At 35.5% G+C, this 25426-nt stretch overlaps 1 protein-coding gene across 1 annotated transcript; it reads right to left on the minus strand.

Moving 5' to 3' along the window:
* Positions 1-889: 889 nt before the first annotated feature.
* On the minus strand, positions 890-24648 carry LOC129255114 (rhodopsin, G0-coupled-like). Its single transcript, XM_054893668.2, has 5 exons — positions 24484-24648; positions 21665-21958; positions 19708-19954; positions 7229-7334; positions 890-5028 (listed from the first exon to the last, which is right to left on the minus strand). Exons 1-5 carry the CDS (start codon positions 24605-24607, stop codon positions 4312-4314), a joined length of 1488 nt encoding a protein of 495 aa, XP_054749643.2. The 5' UTR covers positions 24608-24648; the 3' UTR covers positions 890-4311.
* Between the last annotated feature and the right edge of the window lie 778 nt (positions 24649-25426).

Raw genomic sequence — 25426 nt, forward strand, 5'->3', positions numbered from 1 at the left:
AGAAGCTCCTTGCTTAGACAAAGGGCAAATACTTCCAAATGTATTACTCGATATTTCGATAAAATGACACCAAAAAGCAACCTCCGTGTCCTAGTCACACTAGTGATACCGACTACAATGAGATCGCTGGCATGTCTTCCAAGAGAGTACAATATTCTAAATCGGTCTGGCACGCCTTTGTTGGTGTGACTAGCACGCATAAATGCATGTAATGTGCGAAGCGATGGAACGGTATATATTACGAGGGCAATATGCGTTTTCTCCATGTTAAAGCTTTTTTTATGTTAATGAAACCTTTTGGAAAAGTTAGAGGAGGCATTGGCTTTGCATGTTACATGCAATTTTGGACACCTGAAAGCATACTCCTACAAGAACCCGTCGAAGGTACCCCACCCTCATCTGTAGCTTGACTTAAAATATCGTGCTTTTTGGAGCCCCCAATGTGGCAAAATGGTGTTACGGCTATGTAGAAAATTTAGTTTTATTTTCTTGAAATCACTTGGAGACGAAGAGTAGATTTTTATCTATCAGCTCCATATAAAGAAGTGTTGGCACAACAAAGCCTACCCCTCAGGGGACTGCCGAATTCACACCACTTTTTTTTTTGTATTTTGCTAATTTCTTGGAAAATACGCCATTTTGGAGCCCCGCCAATGAGGCAAAAGGCGTTTCTGTTTGGCAGTAAACACACTTTTGATGCCCGGTATATATCATGATGGTGCACGGGAACCCCAATTTCGGACTCAAAAAGGTTAAATATTGAGAATAAAAAAAAAAAACTATGAGAAAACACACACACACACACACTGAAGAGGTTGATTTTATATGATTCATTGATTTTCCGTTTCACAGTAGTACAAAATACAGTATGATAAACATAACACCACAATGTCAAAAATATTACGAGCCATAATTTTATATAAAACATAATAATAGATTTAAGGAACAAAATTTATAAATAAAATTACCTCAGACGATTTTTGTATTTTATAGTAAAACGGAGGGGCTTGTATGGAAACTTAAAAATGCCACCCATGATCATCTCTCCCACACGATGAAGACAATGACGAGATGATTATATGAACATCTGGGTAGCACTTTTAAGCTTTCATAGGCTTGCAAAAAATAAAGCTTGTATTAAAGGCAAGCCCTAAACTTAGTTCCATAATTTACATTTAAAAAAAATCAAGAATTCAAAGCATCCGCGTGTGTGACATCTTACAAATCTGAGCGCACTGATTGAATGTAAGGCCTGTCTCCTACGTCGTCATGGACGGAAAGTCTGCCAAAGACCGTCGCAGATTTAAGGCTATAGTTTTGTCTGCAATTTAATCCTACAATTAAGGGGACTATTGTCATGTTATTGTTATGGTGTAGTAAATGCGTACCCGGTAGGAAGGCATTCCTTGAATGCTCGAGCACCCGATCAGGGTAGCCGCGCTAAATATGGGGTATTAAGCAGCGCTTAGAAACATTTGTATTAAGCGCTATATAAATGTTGCATGTTGTTATTATTATTGTTATGAGACAGCAAAAATTTACTACCTTATAGTGATAACTCATTTAGGGATATCCTTTACAATATTACACAACAACGTTCCGATGAATCATTTAACACCAATCGAAAAGGTACACATAATTGCAATACATTATGCAACAACAAGAACGGGTTCACATTTATAACTGGAAAAAATCGAAATAAATATTTCAACACAAACAATTCAAATGACAGTGCATATTATACAGTGCGTCCCAAAAAAAAACGAAACCGAGATTAAGCGATGATTTATCATAACTTAATCACAAATACAATAGACAAATGACCTACCAATGTTAAGCTTAGAATCTCCTCTTTCATCTGATATTACTTAGATTGTTCCTCATTCACGCATGAGTGAGCAAAAACAATTTGAACAAAGGATACCAAAAACTCATTTGGCGGGGGGTTAAGAAGTAAAAAAGTTATGTTCCCTCGAAACAATGCTTGTATTTCCATAATTTCATTAAATAAACGTGTTTCACCGGTTTCCCACAGAAGCTATCGCATGGTTAACAAAAGACTTAATGCATGGCTGATCGTCAACAAAGTGGAGTGTCAAGTGAGTTGAACGCTTGCCTGTAGAACCTCTTCATTTTATGAAATTATTGAAATTCAAGCCTTATTTCAAATAACCAGAACTTTTTTTTTGTTTTTTCTCGACCATTTTCTGTAATTGAGGTATCAAATTAAAGAGCAGATATTGAACATTTTAACGATGTGGTTTTCTTTTTGAAACCCAGATACAGCCCGCCAAATGACTTTTTGGTATCCCCTCTTCAAATTGTTTTTGCTCACTCATGCGTGAATGAGAAATATTCTAAGTAATTTCAGATGAAAGAGGAGATTCTAAGCTTTACAATGGTAGGTCATTTGTCTATTGTATTTGTGATTAAATTATGATAAATCATCGCTTAATCTCGGTTTCGTTTTTTCTGGGACGCACTGTATTTCTTTCATGTTGCATCAAACATCGACTTGTAAGCATTTTGTTTTAAAGGTACATCAATCGACTGGTGACAAACTTTGTGACGTGGTGTTGCTTTATAAACATGCGCGCAGTTGATGCGGACTTAAATCGTCCCAATGGTCGTATAGTTGATTGGATAATACAAAGTGTAACGTAGATACCACACATTAAAAAACATTTCATGTGTCAGGAGCCCTAAACATTTTTTTTAAATGATATTTATATTTTGCATCCTCAGCTAATATGATGTATACTTCATCGTGCAACTTGTTACATTTCACGTACCTCTTTTTTTAACAAGATGGGGAGTGAGGTCAAAACGTATCATCATAAAATTCGAAAACGGCCGAAGGAGTTTTACTGTGTAAAACACATGGGACTTTACAAATGTGCGTTATAATAAGTAATATAGCTATTTCCTTATCATAAAATTGCACGAAATGATGATTTTTCCCCATGAAAAATGTAATAACCTCAATTCTAATCATTGGATTCGCATGACCATGACGACATTTTGAGGAAATTGTGTATGTTGGTACAACTGAAACTTTATCCACCCTAGATCCTATTTCGGTCCATATTTCATGGTTTAGGGGGTACAAAAATTGTTGATACAGGCTAGAGTGAATTATATGCCCTCCAGTGTACGTGCAAAATCCAAGATGGCGCCCAAAATGGATGCCGTAGACTGAAAATCCACAATTCATCTAAGTGGCTTTAATTTTGGTTTTTCTTCAATGGTTTTAAGGGTGAAGTAGTACAATGGAACAAGTTACAAGGACAGCCAGTGGTCTGGTGTGTCCGAAAATCCAAGATGGCTTCTAAAAAGGGAGTTTAGAATGGCTATTGATAATTAAAATGGACATAGTTCGTTTTATATCCGCCTGGGACATAATGATTTTGGTGTCTAGACAATGATGTCAATGGTCAAATAAGACATTGGGACAAATTGCAAGGACAGTCAGTGGTCCAGTATGTTAAAAAATCCAAGATAGCTTTAAAAAAATGGAGTCTAAAATTGCTGTTGCTACTTAAAAAAACCGACATAAATTACTCAATATCCAGAAATATGATTTTTGTATCTATACCATGGTTAAATTCTAGGGTCGATAATGAGTGACTTATATCCATTTTCAGTGAATGGCGGCTATCTTGGACGCCATCTTGAAAATAACCACTTTCCCATGTGCGGATTTTGGTAGATTTTTAGTATGTTTTTCCTGAGGTCAAATACTGCCAGAAACAGTTGAAAAATCATTTGTTGCAATTTGTTCCGGGTCAAACCATATATTGACCCGTCTACAAAGCAGAACGTCATTTATTGAAAAATCATTGTTTTCAAAGTCATGACTTTGAATGACAATATTTTGCTTTATCTTAAAGCAAACATGTGCAAAGCAAATATCTGTGTCAGCTTTCCAAAAATAAATAGTTTGTTGGGGATACAGGTACTCTGTAAGAATCTCTTTCTTTATTATACACCTGTAGTCGTTTCGGCAAGGTAATAGGGCACCTGGCACCTTGACATAAGATAATCCACAGTAAGACACACTTCCATGTGTAGAAAACTAAAGATAACACGAGAAAACACCTGAGTGATAAATCAAACATGACTTACTTTAAGCCAATGGGATAACTCAATTCATAGGACGCATATGTGCGTGACAATAATCAAGAATTATCTTCAATCCTGGAAGTGGAGAGAATTGGAACAGTTTGCATACACACCCAAAAGTGAATTTCCCCCATTTTTAAAATAAGATATCAACAGAATAGCCAAATATTTACATCTTATATAGTAGTCTTAAAGCCTTCGTAAGCTCATCATTTCCAAACCACTGCCGTCAAGAGTAAATATTTCTCCCGAATTTGCAGTTTCTTCCGACTGGGACTTTACGGAATATTGTCTTGACGCTTTACGACTTCCAAAACCAGTCCTCTTTGTGCCAGACGACGTCGACTGTCCAGCACTCTCACTCGTTGAACTCGCGTGGTTGGTGTACCCAGAAGCTGTAAACATTTCAGGGCCACGCGGTCCCAGGGCCCTTTTGGGCTTCTTCGAATCCCTCATCACAAAATGGACGTCAGAACTTGTCGATGACGCAATCGAGAGCACTTCCGGATCGCGTCGCATGAGTTCAGCTTCCTTCTGTATACTGGTGGCGCGCATTTCCCCGATGTAGATTCGCTCTTTGTCATAGTATACGGAAGCAGTGTTGTTTCGGTATACCGAGGATATATCGCTATGTCGGACATAAAGCGAGGGTTGTGTTTTGTTGCGTTCTTCCTGGCGAAGCGATTCGTGGGACGGAGGGGAACTCCACATCTTGCGCAGATCCCGTCGGAACTTGGAGCTCGATGACAAAAATATGATGGGGTTAAGCATGCAAGAACTTTTCGCGAACATTGTTGGGATGACAGCTGCAAAAGCACTGATGTGATCCACGTGTGCAACTCTCAGGCTCTCAACTGCGTAAGGGGTCCAGACTATTATGAAGCTTATCATCATCATGAAACACATCTGGAAATCAAAATTAAATCGAAGTATAAGAATCGAGATAGAATTTTCATCACGGTTTATATTACTTTTAAAACCGCACAAACTAATATTAATAAGTATGTAGGACAAGGGCCTAGATTTTTCAATGAGTTTGATTGAAAATAAATCGGTGTGCTACCGATGATGCTTAGAATTAAAGTCGCAATAACTGAGAAATTGTAAAAACAGACTGCAAGAAAATCTTCTTCACCTCTGGCGTCGTAAGGATAAAAAAAATTAACCTTAAAAGGACTGGGGGCATGATGCCCCCTCCCCCTTCAACGCTTCGCGCGATATTTCCGAGACGCAAAAAGCGTCGCAAAATTGCATGACGTTTATTTTTTTTAAGTCTCGCGCAACTTTTGGGAACAAATTCGCAACATACTGGTATAGCATTGCGACGCCACATGACTTTTTACGAGACAATGCCATTTTATACTTTGTGTACAAAGTCTATGGGAGATTAAATTCATAAAAGGGTGATTATTTTTCATTCTAATTGGTCTGCTTAATTATTATAGTGTTTGATTTAGTTGTTAAATTGTCTGATATATTTTCAATTTAAAAAAAAAATAAATAAAAAAATAAATATAAAATAGATGTAGGCCTATACGTAAGAAATTCTAAAAACAAAGAAATACATGAGGAAAAATTGGCTTTCGCAATGTTCTTTATGGAAGCCTTTAAATCAGATTACAAAGATGACATCTGGAAAAATAAAAGAAAATCTGAAGTGAAACTGGGTGTTGAATATGCATATAATGTTTTTCACGAATAAATTTGCATATTTTATTCATAATAGATAAAAAATAATTATTTTGAGAAATTTCTTTTTATACTGGCTTGTAGTTTATGTGGCAAAGAATGTGCGTGATCGCGCGAACGGCAGCCGAGATCAGAAGGGGGCCCACCATGCCCCCTCCCCAGTCCAGGGGCCGCAGAAGCGGAGGGGGGGGGGCTGGAGAGGCTTCAGCTCCTCCCTCATGAAGCCCCTCACATTTTTTTCCAAAACCGTGTACAAAAACGGAAAAATGACCATATGATTGTGATTTTTTGCATGGTCAGCCCCCCCCCCCCCCACTTTGAAAACCGTTCCGCGGCACCTCCAGTCTTCATTACAGTCCTCTTTACATCTCAAATAGCCCAGTCCTTTTAGGGTTAAGATGACTGAGTTTTGTGTTGGGCAGTTACTTTTAGGTCTACTGAGTAAAATAATTGAATTTTCATTAAAAATTAAGAAATAAATTAAGGGGTTTTCATGGGTGATACATTTTGTTATAGATTTGTCCCCTTTCAAGTATGTCAAGTAGTAAAGCCTTAAAAAATCAAAGAGATCTAAGTAGTTATGATAGTAATTGGTAAAGTCAGACAACAACTGCATATCAACTTAACGCTAAAACAAAACACATGGTCATGGGTAAAGAAAAAAAGTGAATGAGATGAAAATTGACCTAAATTTGGTAGACCGTGCTTGTATGGATTAAAGGTTCTTAATACAGTAATAGATGAAAGCGACGAGAGCGGGAGATTAAGTAGATGGATCTATCAATACACCTTTGGCGTGGTCGACCTCTTGAATCTTGGCTGTTATGAATTCATGTACGGTCTAAACTGCCGTATGACGAGTGAATTGAATTTGTATCACGTACAGGGAGGGAGCTGCTTGCATTTGAGGTCACAAAATGAAATCTTGAATTATCCTCAACACTTCTAACTTGACACATGCGTAAACTTGTTCATATAAACTAACCCACGTACTGCTTCAAAACCAAACCACGATTACACATGTCAATTTCTTTTTTTGAAATTCAGATACTCCCAGAGGAGTAGCTTTTGGTATACTTTAGTTCTTCAAATTATTCTTGCGTACTTAAGAAATCTTTTTAATTACACCGTGTAAAAGAAAGGATTGTACGACAATACAGAGACACAAGCGAAAGGTTTTGGTATTTCTAAAATAATATTGAAACATTGACAATGGGCCTGTTAATACACAAACAATGGCAACCAAACAGAGATTTACATGTACATAAATTAAATACTAAATATTGTCATTTGACTCTATACATACACCCATGAATGAACAGTGTGGTTTTTCCACTTGCTTTTATTAAGACTAGATTTCACTTTTGCATAACAAAATTCATTGGTCATTTCTCGTCAGTAGGTGAGCATCACTAACCTTTGTGACATGTGTGTCTATCTTTGCTTCTCTTCTTCGGAGTTTCCTAAAGACGTTGACACCTGAATCCTTTTCCTGGGTCCGTTCTGGGTCTATTCCTCTGATTCTTAGAAATAAGATGGATGGAAAAAGAAACAGAACGAAATTCAATTTTAAAGGAATTATTCAAGGAAATCGTGACAAATGACGGAGGTTGTGTTATCATAGTACAATATAGTAATTAATCATTTTGCTTAGAGAATTTCTGATGTATTAAGCAATAATAACTACAAAAAGTGTTTCATGTGTTTAGGTGCAATTCTAAAAAAACAGCAAGCGCTTGGCGCTCGCATTAGATGAATTGGTGAGATATACGTCCCTGTTTGGGGTCAATATATAATAAATGTATATAATATATGAAAAAAATCAGCTCGCGCTTCGCGCTCGCTCTGTTTGTTTAGCGAGACAGGTACGTATCATGATTACAAATATTTACTTATAATGTCCCCTTTTAGGTCTGAATATAAAAAATGTTCAGCCCGCGCATCGCGCTCAGGTGCATAATCCACCTAATGACAGTCCTTAAAATGTCTCTATTAGGTCAGTATACCTGACTGGAAGCGCGCCATTTTTTGTTGCTGGTACCCCTGCCCTCCAATGCCGTGACCCACAGTAGGCCACTGGGTAAAATAAATATTAAGATACTTAAACTATTCAAAATAAACAATACTAGAGCTTACATCGAAAATTAATATAAAGGCACGTTAAAATTTTATGAATTAAAAAAAAGCAGCATGCATGTAGAAAATTATAAACAACAATTATATATATCACAAAAAATTGATTGGATAATGGTCTTGCCTTCTGTTACTTATGACATGGGAAATGTTTAAAATTTATATATCGGGGGTGACTTCATGAGGGCATATGGATCGTCTTGATCATAACATCATAACATCATAACTTTTGTTTAAATAATTCCAGGTTAGGGGAACAACGCGTTAATGGCAAATAACACCCACTTCCCTTGATCCAATGAGATATTGCAGTGGATACGAATGAGCGTTTATACAATTCAGAATTACATAGAGGAGGTTCGAGTTTCAGTTGTTTGTCTGCCAATTAAGGGGTGTAAGACGGTGCACATTTAAATGACATACTCGCCATAACTTTTGAATACAATTTTTCCAATGTTGGCCAATTTAGTTGAGTGAGCACTTGCTCAGAGGGAGTATCCCACAAACAACCTATTAAAATAAGAAGCTTGTTTGTATGATTTATCAATGACATCATAATTTTGATGGGACCTCTTAGTCCATACATTACAACAATATAAGGCATGTGGGAGGATACAGCCCCAGTATAACAAGCTGAGATGATTTGTATTGAGCGTATCCTTGAGCCTTGTCAGAAAACCTAATTCCTGTTTCACTTGTAATGCAACTTTTTGTACATGGGCGATTCCACTGTCACTCGCATTACACTTTTACGTGTCTTTTCTAATACCTGATGCTGTCGGTTTTACAGGGGAGAGTATTTCTGTCATGTTTATAATGTTTATTTATCTTGACAACCGATGCTTTAAAACAATACATAGAGAAAGGTTGTATGCTATAGGGCATTTTCACGGTAATTGACGTTACACGGCACAATTTTACACACTTTTCATTGTGTGTATGATTATCTCTAAAACAACAAATGATGGGAGTTTGCTTTTAATTCAAATTTAGTGAGATACGTATTCTCTTCATGAATTACAGAAAGTAGTCCTTAAAGTGTCCGCTTTTCAAGTTAGTATATTACCTATTATCAGCTCGAGCTTTATATTCGTACTAATTGCTTGTGATTTTGCTGAGAATATCCCTCTTCAGGTCTGAATCGCCCCCACCCCCTAAATCAGCTCGCCATTCGCGCCAGCATTATGGTGAGATCCCGGGGTGAGATCTAGATAATATATCTTCTTCACAATTTTCTTTAAAGGTCAAGTCCAACCCCGAAAAAAAGTTGATTTAAAAATAGAGAAAAATTCAAAATGAATAACGCTGAAAACTTCATCAAAATCGGATGTAAAATGAGAAAGTTATGACATTTTAAAGTTTCGCTTATTTTTCACAAAACAGTTCTATGCTCAACTCAGTGATACGCAAATGAGAGAGTCGATGATGTCACTCACTCACTACTTCTTTTGTTTTTTATTGTTTGAATTATACAATATTTCAATTTTTACGAATTTGACAATTAGGAACCCCTTGCTGGAACCACAAAATTTTAAAATAATGGAATTGCATGTGTTCAGGGAGGAATGAAACTTTGTTTCACATGACAATGACGAGAAAATCAAAATATTTCATATTTCATATAATAAAATACAAAAGAAATAGTGAGTGGGTGATGTCATCGGTCCCCTCATTTGCATACCAAACAGGATGTGCATATAACTGTTATGAGAAATTAAGCGACATTTTAAAATGTTATAACTTTCTTATTTTGCATCCGATTTTGCTGAGATTTTCCGTGTTATGCTTTTTGATTTTTCTTTTTCTATTCAAATCAGTTTTTTGTTGGGGGTGGACTTGTCCTTCAATGTTAAACTGTGCTTAAAAGGTTGCCTTTCAGCTTAGAATAATGAGAAAGTTTATTTCGCGCTTTGAACTCGAATTATTTAAAGAAGACACCTATAATTTTCATTATTACAAAAACTGTAGTATTCCGTTTTTTAGTTCTTAAAAAAAATCAGCTCGTGTTTCGCGCTCGTACGTATACGCATTTGTTTTTCGAGAGAGAAAAGGGCAATATATATTCATCATGATAATAAAGTTTCGTTTTACTGTGACAATAACACGCACAACAAAATGTGAATACATTGATACCGTTCCATCTTACATGGGAAACACTGATGAAATGGATTGTGAGGACTACTTATATTGTTACCATTTTGTCAGTTTTTCTCAGGAAGACAATATGGATTTAAAGATTAGTCTAATGCCGATAGCTTAGGCAGGTTAACGACTTCTAACGTGCTGGATCAGAGAATGGAAAAGCCTCCCAAAGATCTTGAGTTATAATGAGATTTATGAGTATCCATAAAGGTCACATAATTATGCACTTCATCGACTTGCACGGTTCTTACTTGTAGGCTTCTCTTTACATGGGCGGAAAGGAGAAAACTTATCGCAAGTGAAGAGCCTCTATGGCAGTCTCGCCTGCATTAGCAGCAGTGCCGACTTTGAAAACCATAAAATGAAAAATATAAAACTTGTCAGTGATCCTTGATTACCCCCTTGATGCCCACACTTTATAAACTATATCCATAAACTTTCAAAGTTATGATGGCAATTCAACAATTATCCCAAACTTGGCCAAAGTTCATTGACCTAAAATGACCTTTGACCTTAGTCATGTGAACGGAAAATTGCACGGGATGCTCAATGATACTTAATTACTCTTATATCCAAGTTATATGAACTGTAGATGATCTAGATCCATAAACTTTCAGAGTTATGATGATAATTCAACAAATACCCCAAATATGGCCAAAGTTTATTGACCTTAAATGACCTTTGACCTTAGTCATATGAACTGAAACTCGCACGGGATGTTCAGTGATACTTGATTACTATTATGTTGCAGTTTCATGAACTAGATTCATAAACTTTCAAAGTAATTATGGTAATTCAACAAATACCCCCAATTTGGCTAAAGTTTATTGACCCTAAATTACCTTTGACCTTAATTATGTGACCTGAAACTAATACATGATGTTTAGTAATACTTGGTTAACATTATGTTAAAGTTTCAGGAACTAGGTTCATATACTTTCTAAGTTATGATGACATTTCAAAAATTTAACCTTAGGTTAACATGGTTAAGATTTTGATGTTGATTCCCCGAACATGGTTTAAGTTCATTTATCCTAAATAACCCTTTACCGTAGTTATGTGACCTGAGTCTCAGATAAGATATTCAGTAATACTTGATTAAATTGAATCTAATCTAATTTAATCTAATATACTATATACTAAATTATGACATTTCAAAAACCTTTTTTAATGGGTTTTATTTGTAATTCACATTTTAACAAAAATATTTCAGAAACAGATACATGATTCTTTTACATTCATATATATATAGACACCATGCACGGTTAAGGTAATATGCAACAGATAGATCTTACTCTTTCATAGTAATTATATTCCACTTTTTCTGTGAAACTCCGAACGATTGTGTTTAAAAGAAATGTAGCGTTCTGTTTTTTTTTCTAACTGTGTTAGAGTGCATACAAACGATTTAAAAAGAGGAATTGTCTTGCTATATTTACATGAAAAAATGAAATATTTGCCGTATAGTATTATGGTATTTACCAAATAAAAATGTTTTCTTTCCAATGTTCCAAAACGAATTTCTAAATTAGATAACTTATGAGAACGGATATTTTTAAAAGTCAACCAAGTAACACAAATCGTTCCAAAAGTTCGAAACAAATTGGCATTCAAAACACAGATGCATCAATGTTTGATTTTGTTCATTACAAAAATCACATATGTCTTGATCAAAAAATTCCGATTTTATATAAGTAACGATTTGTCGACACTTTTCTGTGTATAAATTCAAATTGGAAATTCCTTAGTTTGTTATCTATTGACGATTTGTATATCATTATTTGATAATTGCAGTGAAAGATCGTTTTTCCATTTGTAACGTTGATCTGTCTCTGACACTTCCAAAGTATAACTATTTATAAAATGAGAATAACATAGTTAAATACTTTTTTGTGTTCAAGGAAATTACGTAATCGATCGTCGTGTGGTTCAAAAGGTGTATTCTGTTTTACGTATTTGTTTCTAATAACTCTTTTCCATTCATTTGGTATGGCAGATAATAATGAATTATTCATCATGATGGATGTGTAACCGTAGTTTTCAACTATAACTTTAAAAGATTTAATCTTCTGTTAGAAAATCGCAAATAGTGTTTAAAGAAGATTCGGACCATCTTTGAATATAAAGAAGCTTTCCATCGACTAAAATGTGTGAATTGAACCACAGAGGCTGCGACAGTATTTCCCTAAACTTAACAGGATTAATATAGTATCTGTAATATGACCATGAACTCAATACATCATTCCAAAAAGTTTCGGTACATGAATTGAATAATATATGACTTTTGCTAATATTCCAAATCGTAAATTTGCTCTCACCAATGAAACGAACAGATTCTTTAAAAAAACACTTCCATTTCCCATTGTTATCATCATCTAAAAAACTTTTGACCCATAATACTCTAAGTGCTTGATTAAAACATGACACATGTAACATTTTTAGACCATCATCTTTGTAGTCATTGTATAAAAGAGAACGCTTAATTTTATTACCTTTTTTACTCCATTAAAAAAAAATCGATAAAGAAGGTCGGTGGTGGGTCTGAAATAATGCTTAAAAGATATGTTAGTTTTGGAATGACCAATGTTTTTATTACTACTATCTTTCCATACAATGTAGGAGATCTACCATTCCAAATGTTTAACAGAGATATTATCTCATCCAATTTTGGTATAAAGTTCAAATAAAAAAAAGTATGTTCATCGCTCAATGAGCGAAAATCAAAGAGATAGAAATGGAGGGAAAGAGGGAGAAAGGAAGGAGAAAAGCAATGAGGTAAATTGAGGTAGTAAAAAAGACAGATGACATAAAGAGAGATTGCTAGTGTACAACAGGTGGATACGTTATTAATTGATTGCACTTCCTAATAAAATTTGACAATTTACTAAACAGCATAATTCCAGACATGTGAATGAACCTACAGCTAAAGAGGCCTGTGAAATTTATTTTGTAACTAAGGGCAAGACAAAAGCACATGAAACAGTCTTAACATATGAATTCTAAGCAATGCGTCCTATAGAAAAGTGAAAAGAGGCATAGCAAGTAAAGAAGATAGATAAAAGGCTAAGTAGAAGAAAAAAATGGAAGAGAAGGGTAAAGAAAGAAATGGAGCTAGGAAGAAAGAAATGAATTAAAAAAGAAAGAAAGAAAGAAGGGAGGGAGTGAAGATAGAGAGAAATGAGTAAATGGAGAAAAGAGAGAAACGAAAAAAAAGAGAGAGTAGAAAAAACATTAGTAATTGAAAGAATTCAGTTAATGAAAACTAGAAAAAAAAGGGGAAAAAAGAATGAAATAGTCAGGAAACCAAAAAAAAAGAAATAAAGAAAAGAAAGAAAACCGAAGAACAGACCGAAATGGAGAACGAAATAAGAAAGATGAAAAGAAATAAGTAGATAAAACAAGAAAGAAAAGACTAAAGCAATGCAAACGTAAAAAGGAGAAATAAGCAAAGATGAGAGAATTAGAAAGACGCATGCACGGCAAGCTGATCCATTTTGACTTTCAAAATACAGTATTTGTCACTTAACTGGCAGAATAAATTATATATCTTGTTAGAAATTATGCTTTCAGACAATATTTTACTCATGGATTACTATTACGTGCATTTATGGTGCTCACCTCTGTGAATATTGGTTTCCCAGATTGCATTATACTATAATACAGTCAATGTCTAAGGCGGCCATTTTGAAAGTCAAAATACAGTATTTAACATAAACTTGAAACCTGAATGATATATTTCGTTAAAAATTATGTTTCAGACAGTATCCCACTACTTTATCACATATAAATGCATTTTAGTACTCATTCTTGTGATTTCTTTGGTCCTCTTTCTCATTGTACATAATACTGTTAGGGTCTTTGGCGGCCATTTTAAATATCAAAATACAACATTTATCACATACATGGCATATCAAATAATATATTTCGTTTAAAAAATTATGTTTTTAGTCAGTATTCCACTCGTTTATCTTAAAGGAGAATGAAACCCTTGAAACCAGCTGAATCCATATCAAAAAGAAAAATCAAAGAAACATATTGTTGAAAGTTTGAGGAAGATTGAATGAATAATAAGAAAGTTATGAGCATTTGAATATTGAGATCACTAATGCCATGTAGATCCTCCTATTGGCAATGCGACCAAGATCTGTGATGTCACACACGTACAACTCCCTCATTACTTTAGTACTTATTTCACTTATATTCTCACTTTTATGGAGTCTATCACAAGGTGAGGTGTTCTCTTTATGAGAGGACAAGTACAGATGTTTCACAACATTATATCATTGACGAATCGTTTGTCATATGATTAGAATGAGCAAAAAGAGATGTTTTGGGGTATATTTTCAGTGTCCAAAAGGGGAGAGTTGTTCATCTGTGACATCATAGATCTTGGTCGCATTGCCAATGTGAGGATCTCCATAGCATTAGTGATCTCGACATTCAAATGCTCATAACTCTTCTATTGCTAGACCGATTTAACTCAAACTTTTGTTGATCTTATTCTTTGATTTTTCTGCTTTCACAAAAGCTAACTTGCTCAAAGAGTTTCATTCTCCTTTAATAATATTTATTTTAGTGCTCACTCTTGTGAAAGTTTGGCCCTCATTGCCATTGTACATAATACTGTTTGGGCCAGTGGCGGCCATTTTAGATATCAAAATACAGCAATGTTCCCATACATGACATAATGAATGATATATCTCGTTAGTAATGATGATTTGCATACAGTACTTCGTTCATAGATCACAATTTCTTGCAGTTTAGTGCTCATTTCTGTGAAAATTTGTTTTCTCTATTCATATTGTACATAATGAGTATACAGGGGCCTATGGCGGCCATTTTGAATATCCAGAAAATAAATATTTTGCCAAAAATTATTTTTTCAGAGAGTATTTCACTCCTCCTGCCACACAATATAATGCATTTCATAGCCAATGTGCGGGCAATTTTATGATTTTCATGGGCAATTTGCATATTTTGGCGCCATAGTGGATTGTGCCAATTTGCGGAAAATGCTCAAGGTTACACGAGTGGCATCATTCAGATTCGTAATCAGCACCCTCGAATTGACAAGAATCCATCAAAAATATTGTATATATGAAAAAGCAAGGTTATGCCTCTTCTATCCTGGACAAACGCTTTTTTAAAATCAATACAGAGTGCAAGACTACCAACATTGTGCTTTTTGCAATAATATTGAATATCAATAAAAAGTCTTATATTTTCGCCAATATATCGTCATTTGAGAAAACCACATTGATCATGATTTATGAGAGGTGATATTACTTTTTTATTCGGAAAGAAATTTTTTTTGCGAGAATCTTATAATCACTATTTAATAAAGAGATTGGACGCCAATTTTTCAGTAAAATTAAATTTTTCCCTTTTTTAGGCAACAGTGTAATAATACTTCTCCTCATTGAATGAGGTACTATATTTTTTTTCAAAACTTTCATTAAAAACTAAGCATAGTAAAGGATTTATTCCATTCCAAGAAGTCTTGTATAACTCAATTGGCAACCCGTCACTCCCTGGTGACTTGTCATTTACAAATGACATAATCGAATCACAACACTCCTTCTCTGTTTTCATGGATCCCAACATATTTATGTCACTCTCATTTATAGTTGGTATATTTAAGTTTTTCATTGACATATTCCTATTCAGAATGTTCTCTTGAGATGAATACAAATTAGCATAAAAGGTCCTTTCTTCTTCAAGAATATTTTTTTAATTAAAGATAATACCTTTATCTGTTTGAAGCCGAAATATACATTTTTGTTGGTAATTTCTTTTTTCTAAGTTTGCAAAGCATTTGGTATTTTTCTCTCCCTCTGCGATCCATCTCACTTTCGATCGCACGATTGCCCTACGTACAACACCTTCATGTAATATTTCAAATTCTCTTTTTCTTCTCTTATAATTTGTTTGCTAATTCATTATCCACACAACTTTAAATAATATCATTTAAATAATTGATTTCTTTTTCTAAACTTTTCATTTTATCCTGGTCTTCCCTTTTCTTTTGTTTTGAAATTTGTGTTATCTTCTGTTTTATTTTGTACTTCAAAAATATCCAGCGTTGTGAGGGGTGAAGATTACTATTTCCATTCAAAATCGAAACAATTTCTTTTTTAATTTTCTTGACAGTATCAGCTAAAAGGGAGGTATTCAATTTCCAGAAACCTGGCCCCCTTTTAGTAATAGATTTTATTAGAAATATTGATGCCAACGAATGATCTGATTTATAATCATAGGTAATGTCACTTGTTACAACAGAAGACGATAAGGTTTGAGAAATGAGGAAATAATCAATTCTACTTCTAAATCTTTTGACATCCATGTATATTTCTTGTCTGGTAGATGAGTATGGCGCCAAACGTCCAGTAAATCAAAATCATCAATTATTTCCATTATTGCCTTTTTACATCTTGGATGGTTTTGGAAAGCTTTAGGGAATTTATCTTTTGTGGGTTCCAAAACCGTGATAAAATCTTTTGCTAACACATAGGGTTCTTCACAATGTTCAAATAACAGAGAATGTAAGTCTTCGAAAAAGAACTGTCGTCGTTGTTTAGACCGTATATATTTCCAACTGTTAACATCATTTCATTTATTTTTAATATCGGAAGTAGTATTCTTCCGTGGTCGTCTTTAACAGTGTTTACAACGTCAAATGAAGCAGATGGTTTGAAGAGAATGTACACTCCGGCACTTTCTGATGTTCAGTGATTAAATAATATTTTATATCCCCATTCGTGTTTCCATCTTCGCTCTGATCTCGTTGTCGAGTGGGTTTCTTGAAAGTCAAGATGAAAGTCAAGATGAAAGTCAAGAGTCCTGATCCAGTTGAAAATGCACCAATTCTTAAAATCGTTTCTCAATCCCCTTACATTCAGGGAGCAATTTTTTATATCTATAAAATCGTTCATAACGTTGATCATGTTGATAGGTAATTATGTGTTGATAACAACCGTGTAATTAAGTATTGAGATATCTTTACAAATAAAAACATGGAAAGTAAAAATATATTGTGAATTACTTCCAGGCCTAGATTTATAGGCAAACAAACAAAAACATAAAAACCGGACTACCCGTACCAGACACATAAAAATAAGGGTAAACAAGAAGTCAGAGGGTCGACCGCTTTAAGTCTGCCTATCATGATAGATGCAGGGATGGGAGCTCCCGACAGTAAATGAATAGTTGTCGGCACAGACATTCGTATGACGTAAAAAGAGACTGAGACGTAGTCGCATTGTTCATTTCTCAAAACACTTTATCAGACCGTTTTAAAGGGATGGTCCGGGCCGGAGATATTTATATCTCAATAAATATAGTAAAATTCACAAAGATAAATGATGTAAATTTGATCAAAATCGGATAACGAATAACAAAGTTATTGAATTTTAAAGATTTGCATTATTCCAGTGAAACAGTTTTAGGCATGTCTTTATAAATATTCATTAGGTGGGCTGATGATGTCATATCCCCACTTGTTCTTTTGTACTTTATTATATGAAATCAGGTTTATTCAATTTTTATCTACCAAGAACTAAAACAATTGGATTGACAACTGATTAAGTGCATCGGTTATTTACTGCCGCAACTTATTTCATCAAAATGGAGACACATCATTTAAACATGTATGAAAAAATGAAACATTTATGATTTCATGTAATAAAATAAGAAAAGGGAAAGTGGGGATGTGACATCATCGGCCCACCTAATGAATATTCATGACGATGTGCATATTACAGTTTTTACAAAATATTGATAAACTTTAAACTCGACATCACTGATATGCAAATACTGCCTGAAGAAGTCACGTGCAAATGTTATGCAATTGCTTGTTTGTATGAATTCACTGAGACCATACATAATTCACTAACAAAAAGATGCGAGCACGAAGCGCGAGCTGAGTTATTTTTTATATTCAGACCAGAAAAAAAGAACATTTTAAGGACTGCTTTTAGAAATTCATGAAGAGCAGACATATCTCACCAATCCACTAATGCGAACGTAAGCATGGACTGTAAATGTTTTATATTCAGACCTTCAAAGGGGCAATCATTTTAAGTAGCCATGAAAAAGAAGCACATGTCACTGCATAAAACAATAATAACTTGAAGTGCGAGAAAATATATTTCGTGTATATTGACTTTAAAACGGGATGGTTCAGTACAGCGGATCATATATCTCATTAAAAAGACTTTACGAACGACTGGTGATCCTTTCTTGCGGTTAATGATACACATCGGTTTTAGTGTTGATGTTGTCCTTAAAGGACAAGGCCACCCCAACAAAAAGTTGGCTTGAATAAAAAGAGAAAAATCCAACAATCATAACACTGAAAATTTCATCAAAATCGGATGTAAAATAAGAAAGTTATGATATTTTAAAGTTTCATTTCACAAAACAGTTATATGCACATCCTGGTCGGTATGCAAATGAGGAGACTGATGACGTCATTCACTCACTATATCTTTTGTATTTTATTATGTGAAATATGAAATATTCTAATTTTATCTATATTGTCAAGGGAAACAACTATTAATTCCTCCCTGAACATGTGGAATTAGCATTGTTTAATACTATTATGGTTCAGTCAAGGTGGTCCTTATTGTCAAATATGTAAAAAATGAAATATTGTATAATTAAAACAATAAAAAAAAAACAGAAATCGTGAATGACGGACATCATCGACTGACTCATTTGCATGTCGCTGAGTTGTGCATATCACTGTTTTGTGAAAAATAAGCGAAACTTCAAAATGCCATAACTTTTTTTATTTTACATCCGATTTTGATGAAATTTTGAGCATTATGTTTGTTTGATTTTTCCCTATTTATTCAAATCAACATTTTACTGGGGTGGACTTGACCTTGATGAAAGGCTTACCAGTCGTTCGTAAAGTTGCTCGTAACTTATCAACTTTATTAAACACCCACCAGGGACCCGTTTCATAAAGAATTACAACTGTTAAAACTTTGCCATTATGGCAACTACAATGGAAACCTTGATTATGATTGGCTGATGAGCCCTGTTGACATGGTTAGTTGTCATAATTTACAAAGTTACAGCAGTTGTAAGAGAGAGAGCAGAATCGTAACACCTCGGAAAATGCTCGGAAGATGGCGTCATAAATTACGGGGCGGAACGAAAATGGTATATGCCCTGGAGCGAAAGGAAAAAAAATCATCATGCCTCGGAACGGGTATTATTTGGCACATGGCCGCGGGGGGGGGGGAATGGTATGCCCTGGAACGGAAAATCGAGTGTAAAAACGGGGGTCTCCTCCGAGGCACATATCCACTGTCCACAATATACAGATTACCCTCCTGGCCATGAGTCAGCACAGCTTTTTCAATCCGCATGCGCGTCAAAAAAAAGTAGAAAAAAATTCTGCCCTTCGGCGTTGCCGACGTTTTCTTTAAATTAGGAGCGTTTCCAGATTCATGGGCCGTCTTCGTCACCTTCGGCATATTAAAATACTGTTAATTTTTACATTCTTGCCTTTATCCTTTTATGAGTGCTATACAGTAGTCCAAAGATATCGAGCATGCATGTTTTTACTCAATGCTTTTCTTATTCATTTTCTGAAAACAGCTAATCACTTACTTTTTTGCCACGTGGTGGTAACAGTAGACCATGACGATAATCTGGACAAGATAGACGCCGATAACACAGGCTACCATATAGGAGATGTCATTGAATGACCGCCCAAACCAGTTGATAGAACAAGAAGTACCAAAGGGCTCGTAGACGTAACTGCTCCAGCCGACAAAGGGAGTCAAAGTCCAGAATAAGGCATACACCCATATAAAGATGATGATCATGGACGTGAAATTCCCAGTCAATTTCGGTCCTACGAAGGGATATGGAAACAATATTATAGTGCTTTACCTTTTTTGAAAAGATACTTTGTAAACACAATCCTCATTAAAGTATGAGTGAGCATTCACTGTTTCAAAAAATATTCAGATATGACGTCATGATCAATATTTTTAGGGAGTGAATAGCGGGATTTGACATGAGAGAAAAAGTTTTTTTTTTTAGAAATCTCAAATTATGTTTACATTTCAGGTCAAATCTCACTTTTAACGCTCCCTCGAATTTAATATGCATAGGTCTACTTGTATACTAACACATATAGGTTTTTAGAATTTATTATTTTATATTTGACACCCGTATAAAACGCTGCTGGTCACTAGATGGTCACCGGCAGATTTCCATGGGGTTATTGATCATCATACAATGATTAATTCAATTAATTGTAGAAATCATTCAGCCCCTTGATCAATCACTAAGGGGCCCAGACTGCACACAATTGCACATTTTTTAATGAATGAGTAATCGAACCATATGGAGTCTATACTTTGAGCTCAATCTTATGTCGTGAGACCCTCTGCCCCTACAGAGGGTCGTGTGTTCGAATCCCACCGCGGTCTAGCCGCGTCCTTTGGCAAGGCGTTAATCCACACTTTGCCACTCTCGATCCATGTGCTAAATGGGTACCCGGTAGGATGCGAAAGCCTTTGTAGTATGCCTAGTAATTGAGTCTTGGAACTCTTGTTGGAATGCTCCCCAGGGAGTGGAGAAGGTGCATACATTGTATGCGGGCATGGAAAGATCCGATGAGCGGGGTATAATATGCTGTAAAGCGCTTTGGGCAATTGCGGGCCATTATGGGAAAAGCGCTATATAAAAAATAGCTATTATTATTGTTATTATTATTATCATCATCATCATTATGTCTCAGCCAAAGATCAATTGAGACAGGCATTTCGTATGTATTAGCGTAGACGTAACTTTCCAATAAAGAGAGCGAAAAGGGGCGGAAAGAAAGGGGAGTGGTGCGATATGGTGTATAGTACATGTACTTTTGACAAATAGTGCACCGGAAGCAATTACTTTGTCAAGGATTGCATTAATACACATACATTGGCGCAGCGATAAGTGGCAAAGCCATCCCTGGGTGGTGTTTCATAAAGCTGTCCGTAAAGTTACCCACAACTTTACGCACGACTGGAACCTGTTCTTAGGCGCTTACATATATAAATCAATTAGCACAAGAAATGGTCACCAGTCGTGCGTAAAGTCATCCGTAACTTACGAACAGCTTTATGAAACGGGCCCCTGGTATCTGGAAACTGCAATATCTCTTTCTAGTATCATCCAATCGGACCGGAATGTATGTATGGAGTTTTCGGATATCTCTTACCGAGGATTCAAGAACAGTACTGTCAACCCGTCATGATAAAGAACAACAAAGAAGTCTTTTTCTAAAATTGGTGCATCAACAGAGGGCATCAAAACAGCAGTTTATTCATTGATTCTGGGCAGGACAAATGATATATCTGCAATTTTTAATCAGCTCTGAAACTAGGACGAAACTGCTGTTCCGGTTCACAAATGTGTACTATATTTTTAAAGTCTTCTTAGTTGTTCTCTGTCATTTGACGGCCTTTACATTTTTTTTAAATTCCCGTAGGTCACCGAGCGAAAACTCGCTGTTATATGTAAATCAGGTAAACTATTTTGTTTTAGTAAAATGGCTAAGAGTGATGGTACTCACTGAGGTCAGTCTTCACAATATAGATGTATCTGTAACATGCAATGACTGCATGCGTTGTGATGGTACTACAAGAAAGCGTATAGACGCAGAATGCATAGAACTTGCAACCAACATCCCCAAAGAGCCATCGGCCCCAGTACCCCGATAACGTTGTAAGAGGGTAGCCGGTCACAGATACACCCAAGTCACTGGCCGCCATGTTTATTAAGAGAAGATTGATGGACCGCTTTCGAAAGGTCCCATAACGGAACAGCACACAGATCACCGTGATATTGCCGATCGTCGCGATCGTACCTAGATAAGAAATAAAACAAATCGTTTTATAAATTTATGAACTAAGGTCAATATTGAAATTACTTTTAGCTAAAGTTTGTAAAAATTGACAGATAATTGCATGCAGAAACTAGTACACGATATTATTCAAAAGCAAGTTAGATTCTTCATTCACTGTCAAAAGGATCCCATACATACTTAAAGAAATTCGGGTTCAATTTTACACCCCTAGGGATGCACAGGCTTGTCCCTATACGAGTATCCCTGGCGGTGCATACGATCATCCCGAATAGGGGTGTACAGTGTGCACCCCTATTTGAGGTGTCCATCTGCAATCTGCACCTTAGACATGTTAAAGGGTTTACACGTCTACCGCTTAGGGCCCCCACCTAAAATAACAAAAAGATTGTCGAGACTTCCGGTCCATTCACTTTCTGTATCGATTTTGTAGTTACCTTAGTTGGGACTCGAACTCACCTTGTTTTATCTGTAGTCAAAATTCTTCCCGCTATGCCAGCGAGAAGCACTGAGACCGAATGAGGTCTCTTGCGACATGATCCGATTCTTTTTTGACTTGTGTTGATGGTTGTGATTCAAGTAGCTCTATTTACTGTTTCTCCAAATGTATACGTAATGTTTTTGAAACAATTATATATAATCACATAAATATCAAATATCTAACAAATCATTTCACTTAGGTAAAGTGTGGCGTAAGTGCATTGTTATTTCGGTTAATCTTCACGAATCAACTTTATATATACCATACGTCTATCAGCGAGACTGGTGGGGTGCACGCAAAGAGTACAGGGGTGTACAACAGACACGGACTCTCGCATAAGAGCTAACTTGCACCTCGATTGTATTGCGAGGTGTACGCACATATCGTACACCCCATTTGCACCGGGATTTCTTATCTTTGATTTCTAAAAGAACTTGTCGTAAAACTACATTCCATCTGATGACGTCACACCTGACACTCCGGAGTTGTATATTACCCAAACTCCTGGATTCATGATATGCACAAAAACTATGGAATGAAGTTGAAATCATTAAAGGTCAAGTCCACCCCAGAAAAATGTTGATTTGGATAAATACAGAAAAAATCAAAACTAGCATAACGCTGAAAATTTCATCAAAATATAAAGTAAAATAAGAAAGTTATGGCATTTTAAAGTTTCGTTTTTTTACAAAAGAGTGATATGCACAAATCAGTGACATGCAAATGAGTCAGTCAATGGTGTCCATCACTCACTATTTCTTTTTTTTTTTATTGTTTGAATCATACAATATTACATTTTTTTTTAGAAATTTGACAATAAGGACTAACTTGACTGAACCATATAGTATTAAGCAATGCTAATTCCACGTGTTAAGGGAGGAATAAATCGTTGTTTAACTTCGATCGCGATTGCATGCGATGTTTTGAAATCAGCCGTGTGAGGAAAAAGATACTGGCCCAAAATCACAAATTTTGAAGATAACCGGAGGATGGACACGGAGTGAATTACGGGTGAAGAGTAAGATATTAAGTTGTTTATCTTTCTCGTTATATTTTTTTCTTTAATTTTTGCAATAAACATGATCTCCATCCCACCTTTGTGTCTCGGAATGTCCGATCGAGTTCAGCGTCTCGAAGTTCGGGTAGGTGGAGTGTAATGTAGCGGTAGTGAAGTGGAGTGGAGCCTGCACAAACTTCGCTGAGCTAAGTGGGAATTATTAATCTTCGGTTAGACTGGCAATGAAACTATTTTCCCCTGGGGGCTTCACCCCTTGGGGAAAAATAGTGATTGCCAGTCCAACCTCGGATAAATAGTTCCCACTATACTTTCTCAAAGCCTGATATATTTTTATGATAAACGGTCCACCATTTCCTATCTGAATATCTGATTATGCAACAGACAGATCTTAGGCAGTTCCATGAAGCTCATTGTAAAGTCAGGAATAGCCCTACAAATTACGACAAAAACAAGCTAGTTATCGGTTTCTAAATTATTTTGAAAATGCTGTGTACCTATGGATTTTTAATCATGTTGATTAAAATGTCTAATATAAGGACACATTTTCAGGTTGAAGAATTTTTTTTCATTTATTGTATCATTTTTTTTGGTGGGGGGCGGGGGATTACTTTTTATTTGAAGTACAGTACACCACCAAGTGTTTACCGATGATACACTGCAAGGAACTATTTGTCACAGAGAACTGTACTTTTGAAATATTTGACATTCCGACCTGAAAACTGGACAATCTGTGAAAGCACTTAGTAACCACGAACAAGATGTTATATATCATGTGTATGTTATTTAAAATTATTCGATTATTTTGAGGCTATTTATCGAAATACGTTCTTTCGAAAAAGTGAAACAATGAGAATTTGGGGGATGCATACGCATCCCGAATCCCTGGGTGCGAGCCTGTATTGCAAGTGTATTCATAATGTTGAATCGTTAATTGGAATAGATAGAAATTTTATATGGAGATCTTCGCAGTCTGTTGGCTTCCAGTCATAAAGAAAACGAACATTTTCAGGCAGATGCATCGGTACTTACCGACAATTGTAAGGTAGATACCGCTTAGTAGGTATCCGGTCTTAGACAGAGGGGTCATGTGTTCTGGCTGGAGATTGGAAAGGGATTCTGTTCCGGAGTGATATGACCCCGTCGTAGTCGCCATCTGTTGATAAGCTCAATTCGTGTTTGTCCTGCGAGAAAGAACATGCATGCTAATGAAGTACTGGATGGAACAGAAGATCAAGCACCACGCTGAAAATGTCATCTAAATCGGATGTGAAATAATCAAGGAAATTATGAAATTTTACAATTTCTCTACTTTTTCACAATTATCATTTTTTGTTATTCTATATTATCGATCATACAATAATTCAGTCTTTTTTAATTGACATTTAGGGAAATCTTCATCGAATCACAATGCAAAATGGGAATTCCGCATTTCAGGGAAGAATCAAACCTCGTTTCACAAAATAGAAGAAACTTGTATTTTTTTAATTTAATGTAATTTAATAGAAAAGGTCTGTTCGTGATGTCATCAGTTCCCTCATTTACATTCTGACCGAAATTTTTAAATTTTCATAACATTCTTAATTTCCATCCGATTTTGATGAAGTTTTCAGCGTTCAGCTTGTTTGAATGTCTCCTTTTATTCAAATCGACCTTTTGTTGGTGTGGATTAGCCTCTCAAACAGTGGTCAACATGGCTACCATTCGATGTTCAACGTTCTGACCTTAACATTAGCGAGTCTTTGCTCTTTATATAAGTGTAAATTTGTAAATATGTAAATACAAGTGTCTTTGTTTATATCAACAATTGTATTTCATGATATCAAGAATTGATTTTTTTATATTGAGAAATAGGATATAATGGTAAAAGGGCTTGACAACGGATTGTAACTAGCAGATACACCCGTGTGTGTGGCAAGCACGGTGGTATAATATTGAGATGTTTTCTAATGTATTGTATATAATAAAGTGTTTT

This window comes from Lytechinus pictus, chromosome 2, assembly GCF_037042905.1.
Source record: "Lytechinus pictus isolate F3 Inbred chromosome 2, Lp3.0, whole genome shotgun sequence".
In the NCBI taxonomy this organism is placed as follows: domain Eukaryota; kingdom Metazoa; phylum Echinodermata; class Echinoidea; order Temnopleuroida; family Toxopneustidae; genus Lytechinus; species Lytechinus pictus.